The sequence below is a fragment of the Thamnophis elegans genome, chromosome 10, assembly GCF_009769535.1.
Source record: "Thamnophis elegans isolate rThaEle1 chromosome 10, rThaEle1.pri, whole genome shotgun sequence".
NCBI classification, from domain to species: domain Eukaryota; kingdom Metazoa; phylum Chordata; class Lepidosauria; order Squamata; family Colubridae; genus Thamnophis; species Thamnophis elegans.
In genome coordinates, this window is record NC_045550.1 from 29,727,181 (window position 1) to 29,747,415 (window position 20,235).

Sequence of the window (20,235 nt, forward strand, 5' to 3'; positions counted from 1 at the left end):
CCATCACTGCGCATAACCTTAGAAAAGGAGAGTAGATAAGAGTAGATGTCTTAAGCACGCACCAGCATCAATAGAGGCTAAAAGAAGAATCCTTTTGAACATAATTATAGTCTACAAAGAATATGAAATAATTATCCAGATCCACAAGCCTTGGTCATGTTAGATGAATGAAAGGAAAAAGAGCAGGTTGGAGTGGATAGGCTTATATCTCTTTCACTGGCATTTTTGAAGATATTGTGAAAATAGGAATGGGGAATAGAAAGAGATGCATGAAGAAATCAGCAATGAACTCTGGGTGGTATGTCCACTTGGCATCTTTTTGGTGTGGTCTGGAAATGCAACGTGTTCCTTAAAGCTATCCATATCCAGATTTGTGGTCATGTTGGCATGCAAAACTATAGTCACAGCAAAGATAGTAGAATCAAGATCATTTACACAACTAGGAAGCAATTAGAGAAGCCAACTGAGCCTGGAATCTTCTGAAATGATTTCTTGGAGAATGACAGCTGATGGGATCTGTCTCCGTGTCAGCCCTTGAGTGAAGATGCCTGTCCTCACTTGTCATAAGGAACTGAAGGGAGGTGATCACAGCAGACTGAAGAAGCATGGCAAGGCATGGGCTTTGACCGACAATTCCATTTTCTAGTTTTAGTGAATAATTAACAAACATTGCATTTATGTTTTGAGACTACAGGTATGGAAAGTATAGCTCTCAGTCCTTAAAAAGGGGATGGTTTGGATGAGGTTGAGGAGTGGAAATGGTTATGGAAAATACACACCACATAAAATCTCAAATACAAACTATGAAACGATTGACTTCTTAGTAACTACTGGTGAACCACACATTTCCTAATTAGACGCTGTTTCCATGTAGCTGGAAGGTGGTAGTAGGCAATCACAGAATTTACAAACATTCACAACAAACTTAAATTTAGTCGAGCCCTGAAGTGTACCTACAAGGGCATAATTCTGTTCTCCCAAAACTGGCTTCAAAGATGAAACACCCAGATGTCCATGCCAACAAATATATTTAAAGGGAATCCATAAAACAGGAATACGCTGTACATTTTAAAAAAAATTCTGCTTCACATTTATAATTTTTTCCCCTTCCACTGAACTGTGTTTTGGACATCTGTTTCCAAACAGAAGCTTTCTCAACTATAAATGTACCTACTCTTTCCCTGCAAAACATCTTAAAATGTTTCAGTGGATGGAGATGTCACTAAAAGCTCAGCTGCAGCTGCCAGCTGTTTGTGGTGGGGGGAAAAAACCCTTCTGTCGATATGCTAACAATGCGGGGACCACAGGAGATATATTGTTAATTGGAAAGCATTCAGATGCATTGAATTTAGAATCTTATTTGATCGTATCATTGTGAGTCAGAATCAAGGTCATGAGCCGAACACTAAAAAATAAAGAGATGAGTATTGTGAAGGCTGAGAAAGTAATAAACCTCAAACAAAAAAAAAAGTGTTTTCTGGCATTGTCTCTTCAGGCAAGTCTTTTGGTGAAGCTTTCTCCGGTCTCCATCCTGCACTTTGGATTCTGCTAATCATTGATTTGGAAAAATGGCCAGTGCCCCCTCATCTTCCTATTATTTTCTCTCTTGTATATCCAGCACTCCAGGGGCAATTAGGACAGCACAGAGGCCCTTTCTCTTTAAGTGGCACTCTTCAGTAGAGTGGCAGATAGGGTGGCATTTCTTTTTCCCGCCTCCTCCTGCTGCTCTTCCTCCTCTTCTTCCTCCTGCTCCCCCTCTCCCCCCTACACTGTTCTACTAAACTGTCAGCTAAAAGTCAGTTAGTGGGATGTCCATAAATATATATTTGTGAATTTTCTATTATTTGTGATCCAAATTTTAAAATCACTGGAGGAGATACTGAAGGGTGTTTTTTTAATTTGGTGTGGGGGCGGGGGGATATCCTTGTATTGGAATTGGTATTATTTTCAAAAACTAAAATATTTCTTGAAAGAATGGAAAGGTCCCACAGATACTGTCTTGATGGGTGTGTCTGGGTTTAATAGTATCAGAGCAAACTGAGAAAAACACGTCCAGCTCCAGGGATAGTGCTTTGTTGGTTACATAAAAACTAGGCCAATGCTAGTCTTTTGAGTCAATTATTGCCATAAACTGTGGCAAATCTACTCATGAATAAAATATATTCATTGAACACTACGGCTTGAGTTTTTCAATGTATCTATTAAATTAAATCATTTTAATTTATTTTTTTAATTCTAATCTGTAAGCAGCACAGAGCCTAATTTTTTGACCAAAGTTTTAATGACTCCAGAGATGGAATGCCGTCTGAAGTTAAAGAAGGAGGGAAAAATAAACCATAAATTTGCCAGGAATAATTTTCCAATAAACCATGGAAATTCTTACTCTACAAGCTTGAACCTGACTTTTCTAGAATGTATAATAGTCTACAGTATGTTTAATGTTTTAATGAAATACAAGAACACATTTCTAATAAATCATTGACCTAATCATAACACACCTTCTACAGAAAATTAAGACTTTGAGGGTCTGGGGAGACTCACCTCAATCTCTACATAGTCGTGAAGTTTCTTGCAAGTGGCTGAAAATGTTTCTGTTGTGCCGAATTCAAAATACCACAATTTATTCTTCATTCTGACATCGAAAAACAAAAAAGGAAGAGCATTCTGGAGTGATATATTCACATGATACTTTATCTATACATGCTGCCTTGCTAGCAACCACAAAGTTTACAGTCTAATATGAGCTATCAGAGTATGACTGGGAAATGATAGAGTAAAATAATTATCCTAGAAAATTAGGCAACTTATGGAATTGCATCACAACAGCACTAAGTGATGGAATATTTCAGTTCACCAATTATTTTTTTACATGTTTCCCTTCTTTTCAATAAAATTTATTTAGGAGAAAATTTCCATCTGCAGTTACAAGGTTAACAAAATGTAAAAATCTCCTAACTGACAATTAATCGAGATAAATCTTCAATAACATATTCCCACAGGTTTTAGCAGAAACTGGAAAAACAAAGAGGAAATAAATAGGACAGTTTCATCTGTTCAGTCAAGAGAGACAGTTGGTTTTACACCGCAAAAATTATTTAATCCCACCTGGCCAAGTACTTTACTCTGATATCAAGGTGTCATTAGGGCTTCAAAAATTAATTTAAAAAATATTTTTTGCCTTAAGGTTGCTGTTTTGTTTTGTGAACTCTGAAGACAGAACTATCTTTTCTTAATAGAAATAGCTGCTATGTTCAAAACCAAATTTCAACTCCGGATGAGACGCCATATTGATACATTTAAGCATTTCACAGGCATACATATTGTTTGTATCACAGGATTTATCCCATATTTTAACAGTCCGAAGAGGTTATAGAAAGTAAACAAGAATAAGGATGCTTCCACAAGTTTTCAGTCCCCAATATCTCACAATCAGCCTAAAGCCAGTTTCAAAATAGGCAGTGTGACACCATAAATCCACAATCCAACTCTCATTATCTTCAGTCAGCTGACTGTTGATGACAGAAACTGAATGTCTTCTTATATTGGAAGGAAGGTGACTGGTGGGAAAGCTGCTGCTGCTACAAGCCTTGCTCTTAGGAAAGGCAGCCAGCCCCTGTTGCACAATAGCTGGTCAGGCTACACCCATAAAATGGCATGCTTTGCCTGCCTGTACTTGGCTCATACTATCCTCTATTCTTGCAGGATCTTCCTTTGCCATTGTAGATGCTATGCTGTCTTTCAACCTTCTGGGTACCCATAAATTGTAATCCTCCTTAATCTTGTTCATGAAATCACATATATGTACATGTGGGGTGGGATGGGGGGGGGGAAATCCATTATATGAGAATCCCTGACCTAAGTCTGTCAAATCTTGTTTTTATTTTCTATGAAAGCCTATTTCTTGGCTATAACAATCTACTACACTAATATTTTTAACATACAGAAATTCTGAAGCAGCTTCTTTTTTTCCTTACTTGCATATAATCATAGCCAATTATGTCTTTGGAACAGAGTCAACTAAGCTGCCTCATTCTAGTTTCAATTTAAAATAATTCAGAGGAAGCATCTTTGCACAAAGGCAGATTTTTTTTAAAAAAATGTACAATTTAAAATATAAAAATATACTAAAACAGCTTTGTAAAGCCTGTTGAGTAAATTAGATCCTTTCTCAATTCAGTATTTCTAACATGATTATTTTTGATTTTGATGGTAGAATCAAGAGTAAGTGGTGGTAGCAGACAGTTTAGAAGGAGAACCATTTTTACTTCAATCTGAGAAGGCAGTATGCTTCTACTGGCCCTTCATAATTTAGGACAGAAATATGCCTGCATCCATCCTCCTTTTCTAATACATATTGGGTGGTCCCTCTTTGGCCTAAGATGACTTCAATGCTGTCTAAGGAACATGGTAATTTAATAGAGTTTGTTTACAGGAAGTGCCTCTACTTGTGTGCGCTATTCCTTGCATGAAAATTTTTCAACCAGATCCTCAGAAACCATCCAAAGGTTTAAAGACTGGCGTAATACTATAAAGACAGGAACAGCAGCTGTTTGGCACCTAGCCACCTGTAGGTGTAAAATCATCTCCAGAACTAAATAGGGAAGTCTTGAGGTATTGTACACATCTCACTGTACTGTGCCCTGTTGGAACACACTTCCTTGAATAGCAAGGTGACACAGCCGTTGGCTGATATATTTTTTTAGGAAGGCAGCCTGCTTTCAGCTCTGTCAGGAAAAGAGTCAAAGTGTTCATCCCACCTAATGGAATATATATCAAATTAAACAACAGAAATTTTTAAACGTTAACAGTGACATAAGACAGCTTGGTGTTTTTGCTCAGCAGTTTACATGACTCTATTCCAGAAATTCCCAGATTATGTTTTTCAACTTCTCAAGGCATTTGAAAATGTAGTATATCATCTCACTATTCAGAGTGAAGCCACACTACGCATTTGACAATCCATGTACACTACTCTATTTCCTTGGTTGTGCACAGCCCATTTTCTCTTCTCAAGGATGTCATCTGGAATCCTACCTATGCAAGGAAAGTGTATGAGTAAGGTTTCCATACTAAGGATCCTTTGAAAACCTTCCAAAGAATCCTAGGTTTCCAACTTTGCAAAATGAACAAGTAGAACAATCTTGTCTACTTAATGTGCTTATTCCACATGCTTTATTTTTACTGCTGGACCAAAACTGTACATACTGTTCATGGGTTTTGGAGAAAGTCGATGGTTAACCAGTGTAGGCCACAAATAAGTGTCAGGAAGGCATAATAAGGTAAATATTTGATTAACGTAGAAGGGAATGACAAGGACTTTATAAGAGGTTAGAAAGCTGGAAGAAGTCCAAAAATTTTGTAGCGAAGAAAGAATGTGATAAAAAAAATAGTGAATAAGTTAATTGCTATTTGAGTCCATAATACTTCCAAGATTTCTATCAGTTAACTTCCAAGTTCTGAACTGCACGTACTGATTGAAAATGAATGAATGAATTAATAAGTTATAATTAATTATATCTTATCTTGTTCAACTCTACGTGACAGTCCTTCTGATGTTTGAACAGTGCTATAAAGTTTCAAAGCTTCTATAATACAGTACCCCCAACCGTCAACCGGTTAAACAAAATCCAACCTGGTGAACACATTACACTGGATTTTCAGATATATTTATTTCATGTTTTTTATTCCTATGAACTATTTATGCTGCCTATTTCCTAGACCAGTGGTTCCCAAACTTGGCAACTTTAAGACTTATGGACTTCAACTCCCAGAATTCTCCAGCCAGGAAGTTGAAGTCCACAAGTCTTAAAGTTGCCAAGTTTGGGAACCTCTGTCCTAGACACCTGAAAATGCTTCTGAATGCTTTGATTCAATTCCTTTGGATTATAAATATGTAAACTCATCAGAATTATCACAGGTAGCAAATCTTTATTTTTATTTTTATTTTTAAATCTGTGAAATATTGAAGGCATATGAAGAGTGAGAGAAGCTAATTATCTCTCTTGACAATAAATATCAGAGTGCATACTTGTGGCAAAACAGCTTATGAGATTATCTAAACTCATATTAGGCTGATTTGTAAATATGCATGTCATATATGTGCGTACATGCCATACAAATCAACTGTTTGCCCTATATCCAGCCAAAATTATAATCCAACATCTGAAAGGCCAAACATGATTCATTTTGCATGGTTGAAGCATGGGATTACCTTTACAGTTTCCATTCTCTATTTTCTAATTTATCCTTAAGATGCATTAGAGGATAAAGAAGGAAGGATACCAAAGGAAGACTGTTTTCTGAAGGTCTATTAATTCTTAGAAAAATGTTTGAATATGATAATTTTTTATAAAGTTTTCCTCAGTGTCTCCTGTATAGACATTAGTAAGTGAGTTTTGCTTTTTTTTTTTTTTAATGAAAGCAATCCAGGACTATTTCTCATGAATTTACATGTGAAACATGAACTAGTTCCAACCTGATATCCTGTTTTGCCTTTATTGCCTGTTTCTGTTGGTTCTGGAATTTATATATAATTATGAAGTGTGAATGAATGGGGCTGGATCTACAGCCAAATTCGAGGAGCTTTCCAAGCAAAACCTAAAATAACCAGAATTGCCAAATGTTAGAGTGTCCAAATCTTTAGAATACTGTATATTGTTTTGAGATGATTTGGCTTCGGATTTTATATAAATAACATACGTTTCTTTCAGTAATATCTTAATATTTTTTTATGTTAAAGACAGCAAGTGCCATGACATTATCCCCGATTGACAATCAATCCAGTTGGATGTGGAGTAAAACCTCAGTCAGAAGCAAAACAGTGGCTCAAATGGGCAAACAGACAATCAATCAATCAATCAATCAACCAATCAATCAATCAATACAAATTGGTCGTCCTTCCATTATTTTGTTCAATTTATGGGAATTTTTTTTTAGCAAGGAGGAATTGTTCAGATTTATGTAAACAAAGTAGAAAAGTTCTTATGTTGCATCTTAAATATATAAAAGAAAAAAAACAGGAAAGGAAGAGAAACTTTGCAAAAGTGAGGGTGCTTCACCGATGACCGGAGGGCACAGGAGGGCGAAGGGTGGTGTAGGTGAGAAAGCAAGAAGAGAAGGTTCCACCAAACCAGGCAAAAATAAGAAAACTGCCCACTGAACGAAAGAAAGGCTAAATGGAGCATGAGCTTCCTAAGTTGAAGATAGCTGACTGACTTAATATGCCATTTCTGGATCAATCATAAGATTGTAACAAGAACAGCATCTGTTGACCAGCAGCTAACAACCAAGGGCAAAATGGCCATCCAGGGCAGGAATCAGCCCCAGAAGGAAAGGGATGTGCCAGGTACTACACCTAATCTGTGCTGGGTCTGCTAGTAGAATGGAAGAAGTCACTGGAGACCATCTGCTCTGAAGAGCTTAATGTGGCTCAGGTTGCAAAACAGCAGTTTTAAACTGAAGCTAGAAAACATGGCTGTGAAGTGCATTTGCAGGTGGCTGGGAGTAGGAGGCAGCCAAAGTCATCCATATCTGCATGCAGGAAACAGGCCTATATTGGCACTGGACCAAGCAGAAAATGTGGATCTGTGCTAAGAGTTGTGATCGCTGTCAAAATCAAACTTGTCCAAAAAAAACCCTCCTATATTTTCCTCTGAGATTGGGGAGGGAAATCCTTATTTTATTATAATTGTTATACAGTTAGGATTCAGCAGCCCTCATCATTTCAGATCCACAATTTCTTCCCCAAGAGACCCATCTCTGACCCAGACAGTAAGATATGGCATAACTCAAGAGAACCAATATCATCCTTCACTTTAATCAATAGTAAAAGCTAGAATTTTTACATGTTTATTCTTGTAAATTGTTAAAAATGAATGAAACATGTACATATGCAAGCCTTAGCCTATGTGTGGGCTGATTCTTAACAGGTGGACAATATGACATAAATTGCTATTTCTATGACATGCACCATTCCCCTTGTTTATTTCTTCCTGCCAAGCAATTCTTTAGAGTATAGGGCTTTTTAAAACTAGAAGTTTGCCCACCTAAGGCTCAAATATAGCTCTGCAATGGCCAAAACAAAATGGCCAAAATATCAGGTTGTAAGTACAATAAAATATTTTACACTATCAGACAATGATTTCCACTAAAGGGTGTTCCATCCTGATCAGGCAGTCATAAGCATTGGGGTGTATAAAAATGTATGGTCTGTTGCCTTAGCAGTTATGCTGAGAGTAAAAGGCTTCTGGTAAGGGGAATAAAAATGAGATAGCTTTGGGTGCAGTAGCTCAGGCATCAATTGTTTGTCCTAATGGAAAATTCAATGATTAAAGCAGTTTCAGTAGAAGAATGTCTCAAATTGACAGCCATTTTCATCTGTTTTAGAGATATTCATGTTCCCCCTCCCTCTTTCTCTTGTTGATTCCTAATTGTTCAATAACAATAGCAACAATATGATTTCTTCTCTTCACCTAGATTATATTTCTTAAGAAAAAGCCTTGGGATGATTAGGATTGGATCTTTATATGGAAGGGTGTAAGTGCTATCAGTTCTAGAACTCAGGACAAGTTCCTAGGTCCAGACTTTTCAATTTTATGGATATGGCTTTTGAGTTCCTGGATCTCAGAGTTCTAAAACAATGATTTAGTAATTGATTGATTCCATTGCTTTGCATTTTTAATTTCACCCTCCAACTGAAAAGATTACCAATGCAATTTAAAATCTGCTTCTGACACCTGCAATTTTTTTGTCTTGGTTCCTAACTAATAGATAAATTACTAACGGATGAGGCCAGGGTAAACTATGAGTAGATCCTGGATCTGGAATTTGTCCATGTTTGAGTAAAAAACAAAAAAACTAAACCAGCTTTCCCCCCTTTCCAGACATGAGGTCCAAGCCAACTGAATCAAAGCCCACACATTTAGATAAAGGATGCACAGACTAGGGGAGGCTTAAGCAAGTAATTTGGTCTGATTAGAGAAACCTCATAACTAGTACAAAAGAAAAAAGAATTGTGTGAGGGGAAAAGGCTGATATTTACCTGCTATTGAATTTTTCAGGATGCTTTTCCCTCATCAAATGGAATCTATGTGCAATGGATGCATCCTATAAAAGGAAGAAAGGGAAGCAAATGAAGCCTTTTATAAATGACAGTCAGTTTTCAAGAATTCTTAACACCAGAACTTATAGATTTGAACTGTACTCCTTATATTGTGCCTCTCCACAATTATTATAAGTGGTGTCAATGTTACATTTCTCCACAAGCTTCGTAAAGTTACCATACCAGAATAATGTCTGTTTTCCAGCACTTTCACATTACTATAGTTTGCACTTTGCATTTCTTACCCCCATTTTCACTTTCATTTATTTATTTAAATAACTTATATCTTAATCAAATAGTTTTGGGAACCAACAAAAATGCATATAAAAGAACAAAGTGCTGAAATAAAAGCCAAGGCCTCTGGGGATTGGATCTCAGGGGCAACTGCATTTGCCTGTAATTTCTAAAAAATTTAAAAGTGCCATCTCTGGGAAGGGAATGCAATCTGCCAAAGAATTATCGTTTTACTGCTTTTCAAAGAGAACCTTGGCAAGATACTGTGGTGGATACTGATCTTCTGTGGGAAAGCGAGAGAGTGGATGCATTGAGCTGGAAGATGGGGTGATGCAAGTGTTTCTCCCCTGAGAAACTAACTGCCGTAAGTTCTCCTAGAGTTCCAGTCAAGCAAAAAATAAAAAAGAAACTTGCTTTAAGAGTGCTTCCTGCCAAAGCACAGCTAGAAGTAAGTTGACTCATCTGTCAATCACTGTCAATGTTGAAGGATCACAGAGATTCAGCACCAGGTTTGAAACATGTGCGGAATCCTTGTATGGAGAGTGTCCTGAGTTGAATGCAGGCATTCTTGTGTTTTCTAGCATTTTACAATATGCAGTATAAAATAGCAGCAAATTTGAATGTTTTTTCAATGAAAAATGTACCGTTTCTCCTAGTCTAATGCCTTCTTCCAATGCCATGCCCTCTTAGATACATTGCCCAAGGTATATTACTCATGGTTATCTGTTTTGCACTCCTAGAATACAGAAGGCAAAACATCCAGCTTTAAAAAAAAAACACCTTAAGAATCATTAACAAAATAGTCTTGTATTGGATACCTTTGGCCATTCTTTGCTTTGCTGACAATTGTGTTCTTATCCTCACTCTGTTTAAGAAAGCATAAAGTTTAAACTATTTTCAAATCGCAAACAGCAATGCAAAGAGCTTTCTTTCAGCATTGAGGTTTGGATTGCCTGTGGAATGCACCCTCCTCATCCAGGGATTAGCAAAGTCCACATCCCTTGCTTCATGATGGAGTATTGAAGTGTCATTAGGAAGGGACTTTGCAAGTCCAGGACCTGATCTATTTGTAATCCAAAACTTCCTGTTAGTGATATAGTTACTGGCCCACATTTCTCAGAGTCCAAAAATAAAGGGAGAGAAGATGGGAAGCAGCATGTGGCAGCCTAGGCTCAAGAACAGCTTGTTATCATCAGTGGTAATGCTTAAAAGCATCTTGTTAAGAGCTGGGATTCCAGAATAACACAGCCTGTTTATGTACTTTTCTTGTTCTTCAATACTCCGTAAGTCAGTGGTTATAATGACTTATACTGTGGACCTATAGATACAGAGTATCTAGGACACCAAAGTCAATTTTCTTAAATATCTGCAAAGCATGAAAAATAATTTAATGTAATATTAATCATGTGTTATTGATTTTAAAAGGTCAGCACATCAATTACAGCCATTTTGTAAGGCACATTGCTTGTAACACATTTATGGCAATCATCAATCATTTATAAATGGAGCCTTACTATAACAGAAGAACATTTCTAAACAAATGCTTCAGTGTGTCTCCCCCCCCCCCATGTTTCCATCAGCTGTTTCTTCTACCATGCCAGAACATTAAACTAGTCAGCTGTTGTGAGGGGCTTCCTAGCAACCCTACAACATAGATAAACTAATAATTATTTGACCAATTTCCAACAGTAAAAATGCATATCAACCATGAAAGCACACAGAATGTTTAATAGGACAAAATGGCTAGATACTTAAAATATAATTAAATAAAAGGTTATTTCTAAAAGGCTATACACACAGTTATGTAAAGCTAGCAGGAAAGCACATTCAACTGGACAGATGTACTCTGGCTAATAGGGCAGAAAATTGCACATAATTGAAGACATGCACCTTCACACTCTGCCCTATTAGCATGGGGAGGAGTATTTTCATTCTGAAATATTTATTCTTTCTGATTGCTGCTAGTCTATAAAGAAGCTGGTAGTGGTCAAAGATGTTTTTTGAGCAGCACTAAATAAATACAACCTCAACCTTGTGGCCATTACAACTTTCCTGTAGTTGCAATTCATGCTTTTGGCAAGCAGGTTGCAATTAGGATGGTTGCAGTGTCTTGTGGGTCACACGATCACCATTTGCAACCCTTGCCAGCTTCCAGCAAAGTCAATAGAGAAGCTGGCAGGAGTGAAATTGTGAAACCACTAGGTCCTAGGGATCAGGAGAACTGAAATGAATTGCTCGACAACTATGATTGAAACTGGCAACTTCAGGGAAAGTGGCAAATCACACACACACACCCCAAATGTGGAAAACATGCTAATGGCTATGGCTTTTTCTGGACTTGTATAGTAGCCATGTAAGTTCATGGAAATATATGTTTGAGTTAAAAGGGCAAACTAATGTCTACAGGACAGCAAAAATGAGTTTCATCCTTTTGCTGCCTCCATAATGTCTTCTAAATCAAAGCAAGTTTCTTCTTCAGGCAGTACTGTCCCCACTTCTCCAGCTCATCATCAAAACATATAAATAATGGTTGCTGGAATTAGGTATGTCTAGTTTAATGAAAAGGACTAAGGGTGACAATGATAGCAGTGTTCTAATATCTCAAGGGTTGCCACAAAGAAGGGGGAGTCAAGCTATTCTCCAAGGCACCTGGGGGCAGGGCAAGAAGCAATGGGTGGAAACTAATCAAGGAGAGAAGCAACTAGAACTAAGGAGAAATTTTGTGACAGAACAATTAGTCAGAAGTTGCAAATGCACTGGAAGTTTTAGAAAAGAGATTGGGCAATCATTTATCTGAAATGGTATAAGGTTTCCTGCCTGATCAGGGGGTTGAACTAGAAAACCTCCAAGGTCCCTTCAAACTCTGTTATTCTACATAGTTTCCTGACTCTGCAGGTACCCTGTGAATCCAGGAAATAATGTAGTTTATTTAAGGAGTTGCTGATAAAGTGGGAGAACATGATGGAGCTGCAATACTTTTCCTGCTTCAGATTTGAACATTGTACAGCCTACAATAGAAACATTACTGCATATCAATTTTGAAGGATCAGAACTGGCAACTTCTACGCTATCAAGAAAAATTCAGCCGTGTGGCTCAGGTCCTTGTTGGTATCTTATTGGTCCTTTTTCTCAACTGTATCTGTCCAGAAACTAACATCAAGTAAAGAAGCTCTTTTGAAGAATATGCATTTATCAGACTTTTGGTCTCAAGCGCTCTAGTTTTAGAATTCAACTAAAGGCCAAACTGTTTATCCAGAGATTTTTGTGAACTCTCCTCTTGTGTCATTTGGCATATTGCTGTCACTGATATATTCCATATGGTATTATTATTTGTTTTATTTTATGTAATGATTTTGGTGAAAAATAGTCATAAGCAAACAGGCAGAATGTCATGCCACAAACTTCTGAAGCGCATACACTATGGAAATGATCCTTCTATTATTCCCCCCTTTGCTTCCCAAATCAATTCTCTACTGCAGTCCTTCCATAATTAATGGTGTTCTTATTAATGACCTTGATACTCCAATGCATTGGGAATAGTATGAAGGAAAAAAATGAAATATTTGAGACTTAAAATTTATCAGGATGGTAAAAGATGATAGGATTGTAACCCTAAATATTTGGAAAGTCACGTGAATATGATAAAACCGATTGCTTACTACTCCTATGGAGAAATAGTTGTTGATGATGCTGTATGGGACAGGATCTCCGTTCTCCTCTTTGTCATTGGGAATGACATCAATTTGCCATCGGTCCAGCATTACCTCAGTACTGTGCTCAATATCTTTAAGTATTTTTATTAGGTTGCCTCCTTCATAACCTTGGAATAGAAAAATAAAAATTGACAGGTGATGAGGAACAGAATGTTATGGTGGAATTTGCCAAGCATTAATGGGCAATAGAGTAAGAGAAGGCCAAGCAGTGATGGGCTGTACAGAATATATAGCCAGAAAAGAAAGGCAGATGATCTACAATTTGAAGCAGAAATCAATCCCATGTAGCATAAGCCTCCTCAACAATATAACTGGATTTGTAGCTGAAGTCTGAGGCCTTGTACTCCATTCCCAATTCTCAATTAATTGCTTGTGGCAAAAACATCAGCATCGGTCTCTTGGCCAGCAAACAATATGCATTCCATATAAGGACCATTTGAAATCCCAGCCCTAATAATAATGTTAAATTGCAGTATAGTTCAAATTGCAACTACGAAGCAGTATTTTGTGGGTAATAGAGCTACTGGTTAGCGATAGCTTCTGGCTGCATGGTGGATATAATGGGATATCTGCATGGGATGTGTATTTTAAATAGGAATGCATCCACATGATGGAGATCAAGAGCCTCCAATAGTACTTTAATAGAGTATGCATGCACATGAGGCATGATGGCTTCGGCATACACTCATTTCTACCAAGGTCTCCATACTCTTGTCTCACATGGGAGAGCCAACTGAATATGTTAGTTAAACAACATAGCCCATTGGTGTACTGATCAATGTATAGCAATCAACAATCCCAGCTGTATTGCTGCCACTTCTCTGCACCTTAAGCATTTTAGCTCATATCTGTATTCAAGTGGCTCATAAAATTCCAGAAAATTTAATAATCAGCTCTTGTGAGCAAGTACAAGCCAGTTCCATCACACGTCTGCACCAGTCACTTAAAAAAACCCATTCTACCACTGTTTTACAAGAAAGGTGGTAAGTGGCGACCCTCTTCTTTTAGTACCATGACCTGATAATAAAGTGTTTGCAAAGCTTAGATTTCTTTTCCAGAATCAGTACACTACAGTTCATTAAGAATTTAAATCTTTATGGTATAAAACAAGATCAGAAACTTACATTGCAAATGGAACAGAGAAGAAAATGAAGACAAATGAACAAATGTCTCTCAAATAAGTTGATCTCAGTTCCTACTAACCCAGGAAATAGATGTTCTCTAAACTCCAAGATCCCTCACCCATACATGTTGTGAAGTTCACACAGCCCACATCCCAATCCACAAAATGCAACAGATCTATACTACAAACAGCTTTGCTGGTCTAGTTTTTTTTTTGTCCAGATTCATTAGTTCCTCTCTTGTAGCTGCCAAAACTGGAACGTTTGTCTTCCTATGCAATTAGCTGGCATCAAAGGAGAAGCATAAAAAACAAAGAACAAAAGAATGCCTGCTCTCTCTCCTCTGTTTACATACCCATCTGAGAAGGAAAACTGATTGGCTCCTTGGTGTTCAACTGTAGGAACATGTTTAATTTTCTCCATTTATCTTCTGAATGGTGAAGTGAAGCTACCTTTCCTTTACCTTTCCATGAAATTTCCCCATATTCATAATAGCAGCAAAGCATGGAAAATAGCTAATGGCATTAAAAACAGCTGACAGGTTTCAACAACACATGGGACTCCTAGCAAGAGGAATTGTTGGCAAGTCATGGCATGAAATCAAGGTGAATGAAGCAAAACATTGGGTGACTTGAGAGACTTACCTCCTCCCCATCGGAGGCAGCGGGCAAGATCATTCCCTGTTCCCAATGGCAGGATAGCCATAGGAGGGTGCTTTGCTAAGTTCATTTTATCTGCAAAGAAATAAGCAACCATCAGAGGCCCTCAGATAGGCCTTTGGGTATGATAACCTTCTTTGGCAACATCTTCCATAGGGCAGCTCACAGATGTAGTAAAGCTTAATAACTCCCAAAGGGATAGAATTCACTTGAATTGTGTTCACTGGCTAAACATTAAAAAAAAAAAACTGTAGGGAGAGTACATGATGTACCTGAAGCAAGTTGGCTAGAAGACATGGTCTCAATGTGATAGCTGCAGTGGATGGGAATCCACTATTAGTGGAAGAAATGGTGGAGGGGAGGAAGGAGTTGGGGATTAGTATAGTGGAGCCCCTGATAATTATGATGAACCTTACCTCTACATCTGCATCAACCCTTCCCCCACACTTTAATCAATAGCAAGAGCACTTAGATTTATATACCCCTCCACAGTGCTTTATAGCACTCTCTGAGCAGTTTACAAATGTCAGCATATTGCCCCCAACAAGATTTCTTTAAGGGAGTACATTTTTGTTACTTGATAGGCCCAAAGACTGCCATGGTATGACATCTTTAAAAAATGTAGAGTCTCTGAGAGAAGGATATAAATCTTCCCATGAGTGGCCAAAAACAAAATAGGGGCTAAGCTACTTTCCACAGTCCTTCCGGAGCCTTTATTAAGTCTGGTGAAATGGCCAGAAAGTACAGCTATATACTATACTTTAATTTGTATACTACAAATTAAACTGTCAATAATGAAAGTTAATATAATTGATTATGAGTTTTGTAAATAGTCACCTTCTCTGCTCCTTAAAGCCAGAAGGTTAAAACCTAGGTTTACTCTTTTCATCTAAACTGTGCTTGTTGATCTGTACAAATGTAGCTCCTTATCAGAAAGTCCTAACAACTATGAAGAAGTGGATGGTAATAATAAGGATGCAAACTGTACATGAAACTGCCTTTCTTGTCAGACTTCTCTAATTCACAATTTATTTTGTTATACTGGACAGATATACATACTTGAAAAATTAGAACATTGTGCAAAAGTTCATTTATTTCAGTAATGCAACGTAAAAGGTGAAACTAATATATGAGATAGACTTATTACATGCAAAGCAAGATAGTTCACGCTGTGATTTGTCATACTTGTGATGATTAGGCTTGCAGCTCATGAAAACCCCAAATCCACACTCTCAGAAAATTAGAATATTGTGAAAAGGTGCAATATTCTAGGCTCAAAGTGTCCCACTCTAATCAGCTAATTAAGCCATAATGCTTGCATAAGGCTGAGCCTTTAAATGGTCTGGTTCAGTAGGAATCACAATCATGGGAAAGGACTGCTGACCTGACAGTTGTGCAGAAAACCATCATCGACACCCTCCATAAGGAGGGAAAGCCTCAAAAGACATTGCAAAAGACATTGGATGTTCTCAAAGTCCTGTATCAAAGCACATTAATAGAAAGTTATGTGGAAGGGAAAAGTGTGGAAGAAAAAGGTGCACAAGCAGCAGGGATGACCGCAGCCTGGATTGTCAGGAAAAGGCCATTCAAAAGTGTTGGGGACTTTCACAAGGAGTGGACTGAGGCTGGAGTCAGTGCATTAAGAGCCACCACACACAGATGGATCCTGGACATGGGCTTCAAATGTCGTATTCCTCTTGTCAAGCCGCTCCTGAACAACAAACAACATCAGAAGCGTCTTACCTGGGCTAAAGAAAAACAGACCTGGTCTGTTGCTCAGTGGTCCAAAGTCTCCTTTTCTGATGAGAGCAACTTTTGCATCTCATTTGGAAACCAAGGACCCAGAGTATGGAGGAAGAATGGAGAGGCACACCCTGCAAGAAGCTAGAAGGCCAGCGTGAAGTTTCCACAGACTGTGTTGATTTGGGGAGCCATGTCATCTGCTAGTGTTGGTCCACTGTGCTTCATTAAGTCCAGGGTCAACGCAGCCATCTACCAGGAGATTTTGGAGCACTTCCTTCCGCAGACAAGCTTTATGGGAATGCTGACTTCATTTTCCAGCAGGACTTGGCACCTGCCCACACTGCCGAAAGCACCAAAACCTGGTTCAATGACTATGGGAATACTGTGCTTGATTAGCCAGCAAACTTGCCTGACCTGAACCCCATAGAGAATCTATGGGGCATTGCCAAGAGAGAGATGAAAGACATGAGACCGAATCTGAAAGCCGCTATTGAAGCATCCTAGTCTTCCATAACACCTCATCAGTGCCCCATGCCATGCCGCATTGAGCCAGTAATTGCTGCAAAAGGGGCCCAAACCAAGTACTGAGTACATATGCATGTTTATACTTTTCAGAGGTTCGATATTGTTCTATGTGCAATCCTTGTTTTATTGATTGCATGTAATATTCTAATTTTCTGAGATTGTGGATTTGGGGTTTTCATGAGCTGTAAGCCATAATCATCACAATTATGACAAATCATGGCTTGAACTATCTTGCTTTGCATGTAATGAGTCTATCTCATATATTAGTTTCACCTTTTAATTTGTATTCCTGAAATAAATGAACTTTTGCACAATATTCTAATTTTTCGAGTTTCACCTGTATTCATGAGAAAGAAGAAACTCAGCCTCTCCTTCCCTTCTCTTAGCCATGACCCTAACCCTAACCCATGCTTCTAATGATAATTTCATTTATCAACTGTTGACAGATCCTAATTTACCTATGCAGTCCAGGATCCATCCAACTGTCCCATCTCCTCCACAAGCCAAAATACGAAAGTCTGTGCTATCACGGAAAAAGTTTAATCTACGTAAGAAAAAATAGAAGGCAAAAAAGGAAGTAGTTTAGAAATGGATGCTTATTCTACAATAAGAATAATGTCACATACTTCCCAACCTTCCAAGTACATTCTGGAATTTATTATCTGAAATATCTGGAGGATATATGACTGAGGAAAGTCAGAGTTAGATGGTTGCTTTTCAAATTCTACAATGGTATACAGAAGTTAGCATCCAAAAAAGCACGTTAGTTGGGCTGTTCTTCATGATTAAAAAATAAGATAATATTTTGCTATTCTCAACTGAACAGGTGAATGATTAAATGCAATCTAATTGACAAAGAAATCATGCAATTTAGAGTTCAATCTACACTTCATGGAGGAGATCTGTTTTCTATCTATTCCTGCTTAAAAAACTTTTTTAGTATCTATGTACATTTTAGATATAATTCCATTAACAGCAACACACTAAATAATCTCAGCTGCAATTATCATTTGCTGCATTGATCCTTTGTATTGCAATGAAGCATTCACATGTATTCTATCATGAATTGATAGAGACCCAGTTGACTGAATAATACAAATGTAGCAAATATAATACATATATACGTACTTTAAAGGACCACCAGTCAATTGAGTTTCTCAATCTAAGGCATATTAACAAGCTTTTGGAAATAAGGAGGAGGAAATAAGGGAAATTGAACTGAGGAAAGAAGCAAAGAGGAAAAAGAAGTGAAGTGATAAGAAGAATAAATCAGAGACAACACAAAGGAAGAAAGTAATAGTAAAAAGGAGGACCAAAGATTTTTAATTATGACAAACAAGCAAGCAAATATGTGAAATAGGCCACATTTTGAGCTTCAATACCCAGGATTAGGTCCTCCACGATCCAGGTTGTAAACTTGTCTGGGATTGAGTATGTAATGGAATTTCCTATGTACCCTAAAAGTAAGAAAAATAAGAATCAACAGCTGTAAAAATGAGAGTCAAGACAAATTATTATTTTCTGCATTGTTTTGCGGACCACTTTTTTCTTCTAATAGTGGAATAGTGGAAAAGAACACCAGAGCATCAGCTATACTTATTATGAGAGTAACTATCATACAATAATTAAGTTGAGGAAGTGGAAGTAAGCAAGAACATGGGAGATAATGACTATGTAAATTGATTTAATGGAAATTGAAATTAATAAATCCAATCAATGAAAACGTGAATTCTTTGGCAAGAAACACAAAAGTGAAAATTATTCAAAGATTGGGTGAGAATTCTTAAAATAGGAATCACTAAGAACAGGATTTCCTCCCTTCTCAAACAAAATTAAAAGGAGAAAAAGTGAAACACAGCCAAAAAAAAAAAAGCCTGCCTGGTTGCACAAAGAAAGAAAGAAAAAACAATCTTTAGGGAAAATCTGTAAATAAAAGAACCCCATAAAATAAAAGGACAGTCACCAAGGAAGAATATATGCCAGTAAATCTGATTTATAGATATGGCATCAAAAAAAGCTATGTACAGAATCAATTGATGTTAGGAAAGGAGGTTATGAAGTCCTAGAAAAGGCTGAGGGAAGTGAACTTCAGAGACTTAAGAAAAATGAATGGAGGCAAAGGGAAAAGCATGACAATGCTTTCAGATTTACACAAAAAAGTGAAGATTTGCTTTCTGGCAATGTGTACAAGAGGAAAACATAGCCTTTAATTATATTAAAGTAGATTCCACTTGAGTGTTAAGAAAAGCTTTGTAACAGGAAGGGCAGATTGTCAATGGAATCAATTAGCAAGGAAGATAATATGCTCCCCTTCGCTAGATTGTTCAAGTAATGGCTTGGCAGCCACCTATTTTGGATACTTCCATTTTCATTTGAACAAGGAATTGCACTTAATGGCTCCTCTCAATTCTACAATTGTCTAATTCTAGGTGATGTTGAACTACAACTTCCAATAATCTCAGCCAGTGTGGTCAACCATCTAGACAAACACCAATTTTTTTACCAACATTTTACATTGACGGGCAGCAGCTCTCCAGAATTCCACTTTGGAGTCTGTCTTACTATTATTTGAAAATGTGAATTATTTAATCTGGATTCTGCATTCAAAATTGATATTCTGATCCTAAGCTACAGCAGTTAAATGAGTCAAAATATTATACTTGTTCATTGATTCATGGAGGAAAATGACCCTCAAAATTACGTATATCGGTGTGGCAAATCTTTGTTTTCAGTAACTGGTGAGAACTTTTAAGCTTCAGGACATTCACAGAAGCTTATAGCACTTAGCAATAACACTTAGACTTTTTCTATCATCCCATAGTGCTTTACAGCACTCTCTGGGCAGTTTACAACATCATCATATTACCCCCAACAATCTGGGTCCTTATTTTACCAACCTCTGAAGGATGGAAGGCTCAGTCAAGCTTGAGCCGTCAGGATCCAATTCCAGGCTGTGGGCAAAGTTTGTGTACAATACTGCATTCTGACCATTGAGCTACCAGGACCCCTTGTAAGAGCTCTTACACTTGTAAGAGTAATGATAAAAATACGTGGAATCATAACTACATTTTATAAGGAACATTACAGTTTGAATATAAGGGGAAATCTGCTATAAAATATTTGCTTGAAGATTTATTTGT

The 20,235-nt window shown here is 37.5% G+C and overlaps 1 protein-coding gene across 2 annotated transcripts in view; it reads right to left on the reverse strand.

The window, feature by feature from the left end:
* The window catches only part of DGKG (diacylglycerol kinase gamma), a 79,034-nt gene that overhangs the window by 20,530 nt on the left and 38,269 nt on the right, over window positions 1-20,235 (reverse strand). For both annotated transcript variants that reach the window (XM_032225419.1, XM_032225420.1), the window contains 6 exons: window positions 18,478-18,552; window positions 17,554-17,639; window positions 14,813-14,902; window positions 12,994-13,154; window positions 9,041-9,105; window positions 2,542-2,632 (listed from right to left, as the gene is read on the reverse strand). In XM_032225419.1, the coding sequence (XP_032081310.1) occupies window positions 2,542-2,632; window positions 9,041-9,105; window positions 12,994-13,154; window positions 14,813-14,902; window positions 17,554-17,639; window positions 18,478-18,552 (568 nt within the window). The remainder of the gene's footprint in view (window positions 1-2,541; window positions 2,633-9,040; window positions 9,106-12,993; window positions 13,155-14,812; window positions 14,903-17,553; window positions 17,640-18,477; window positions 18,553-20,235) is intronic.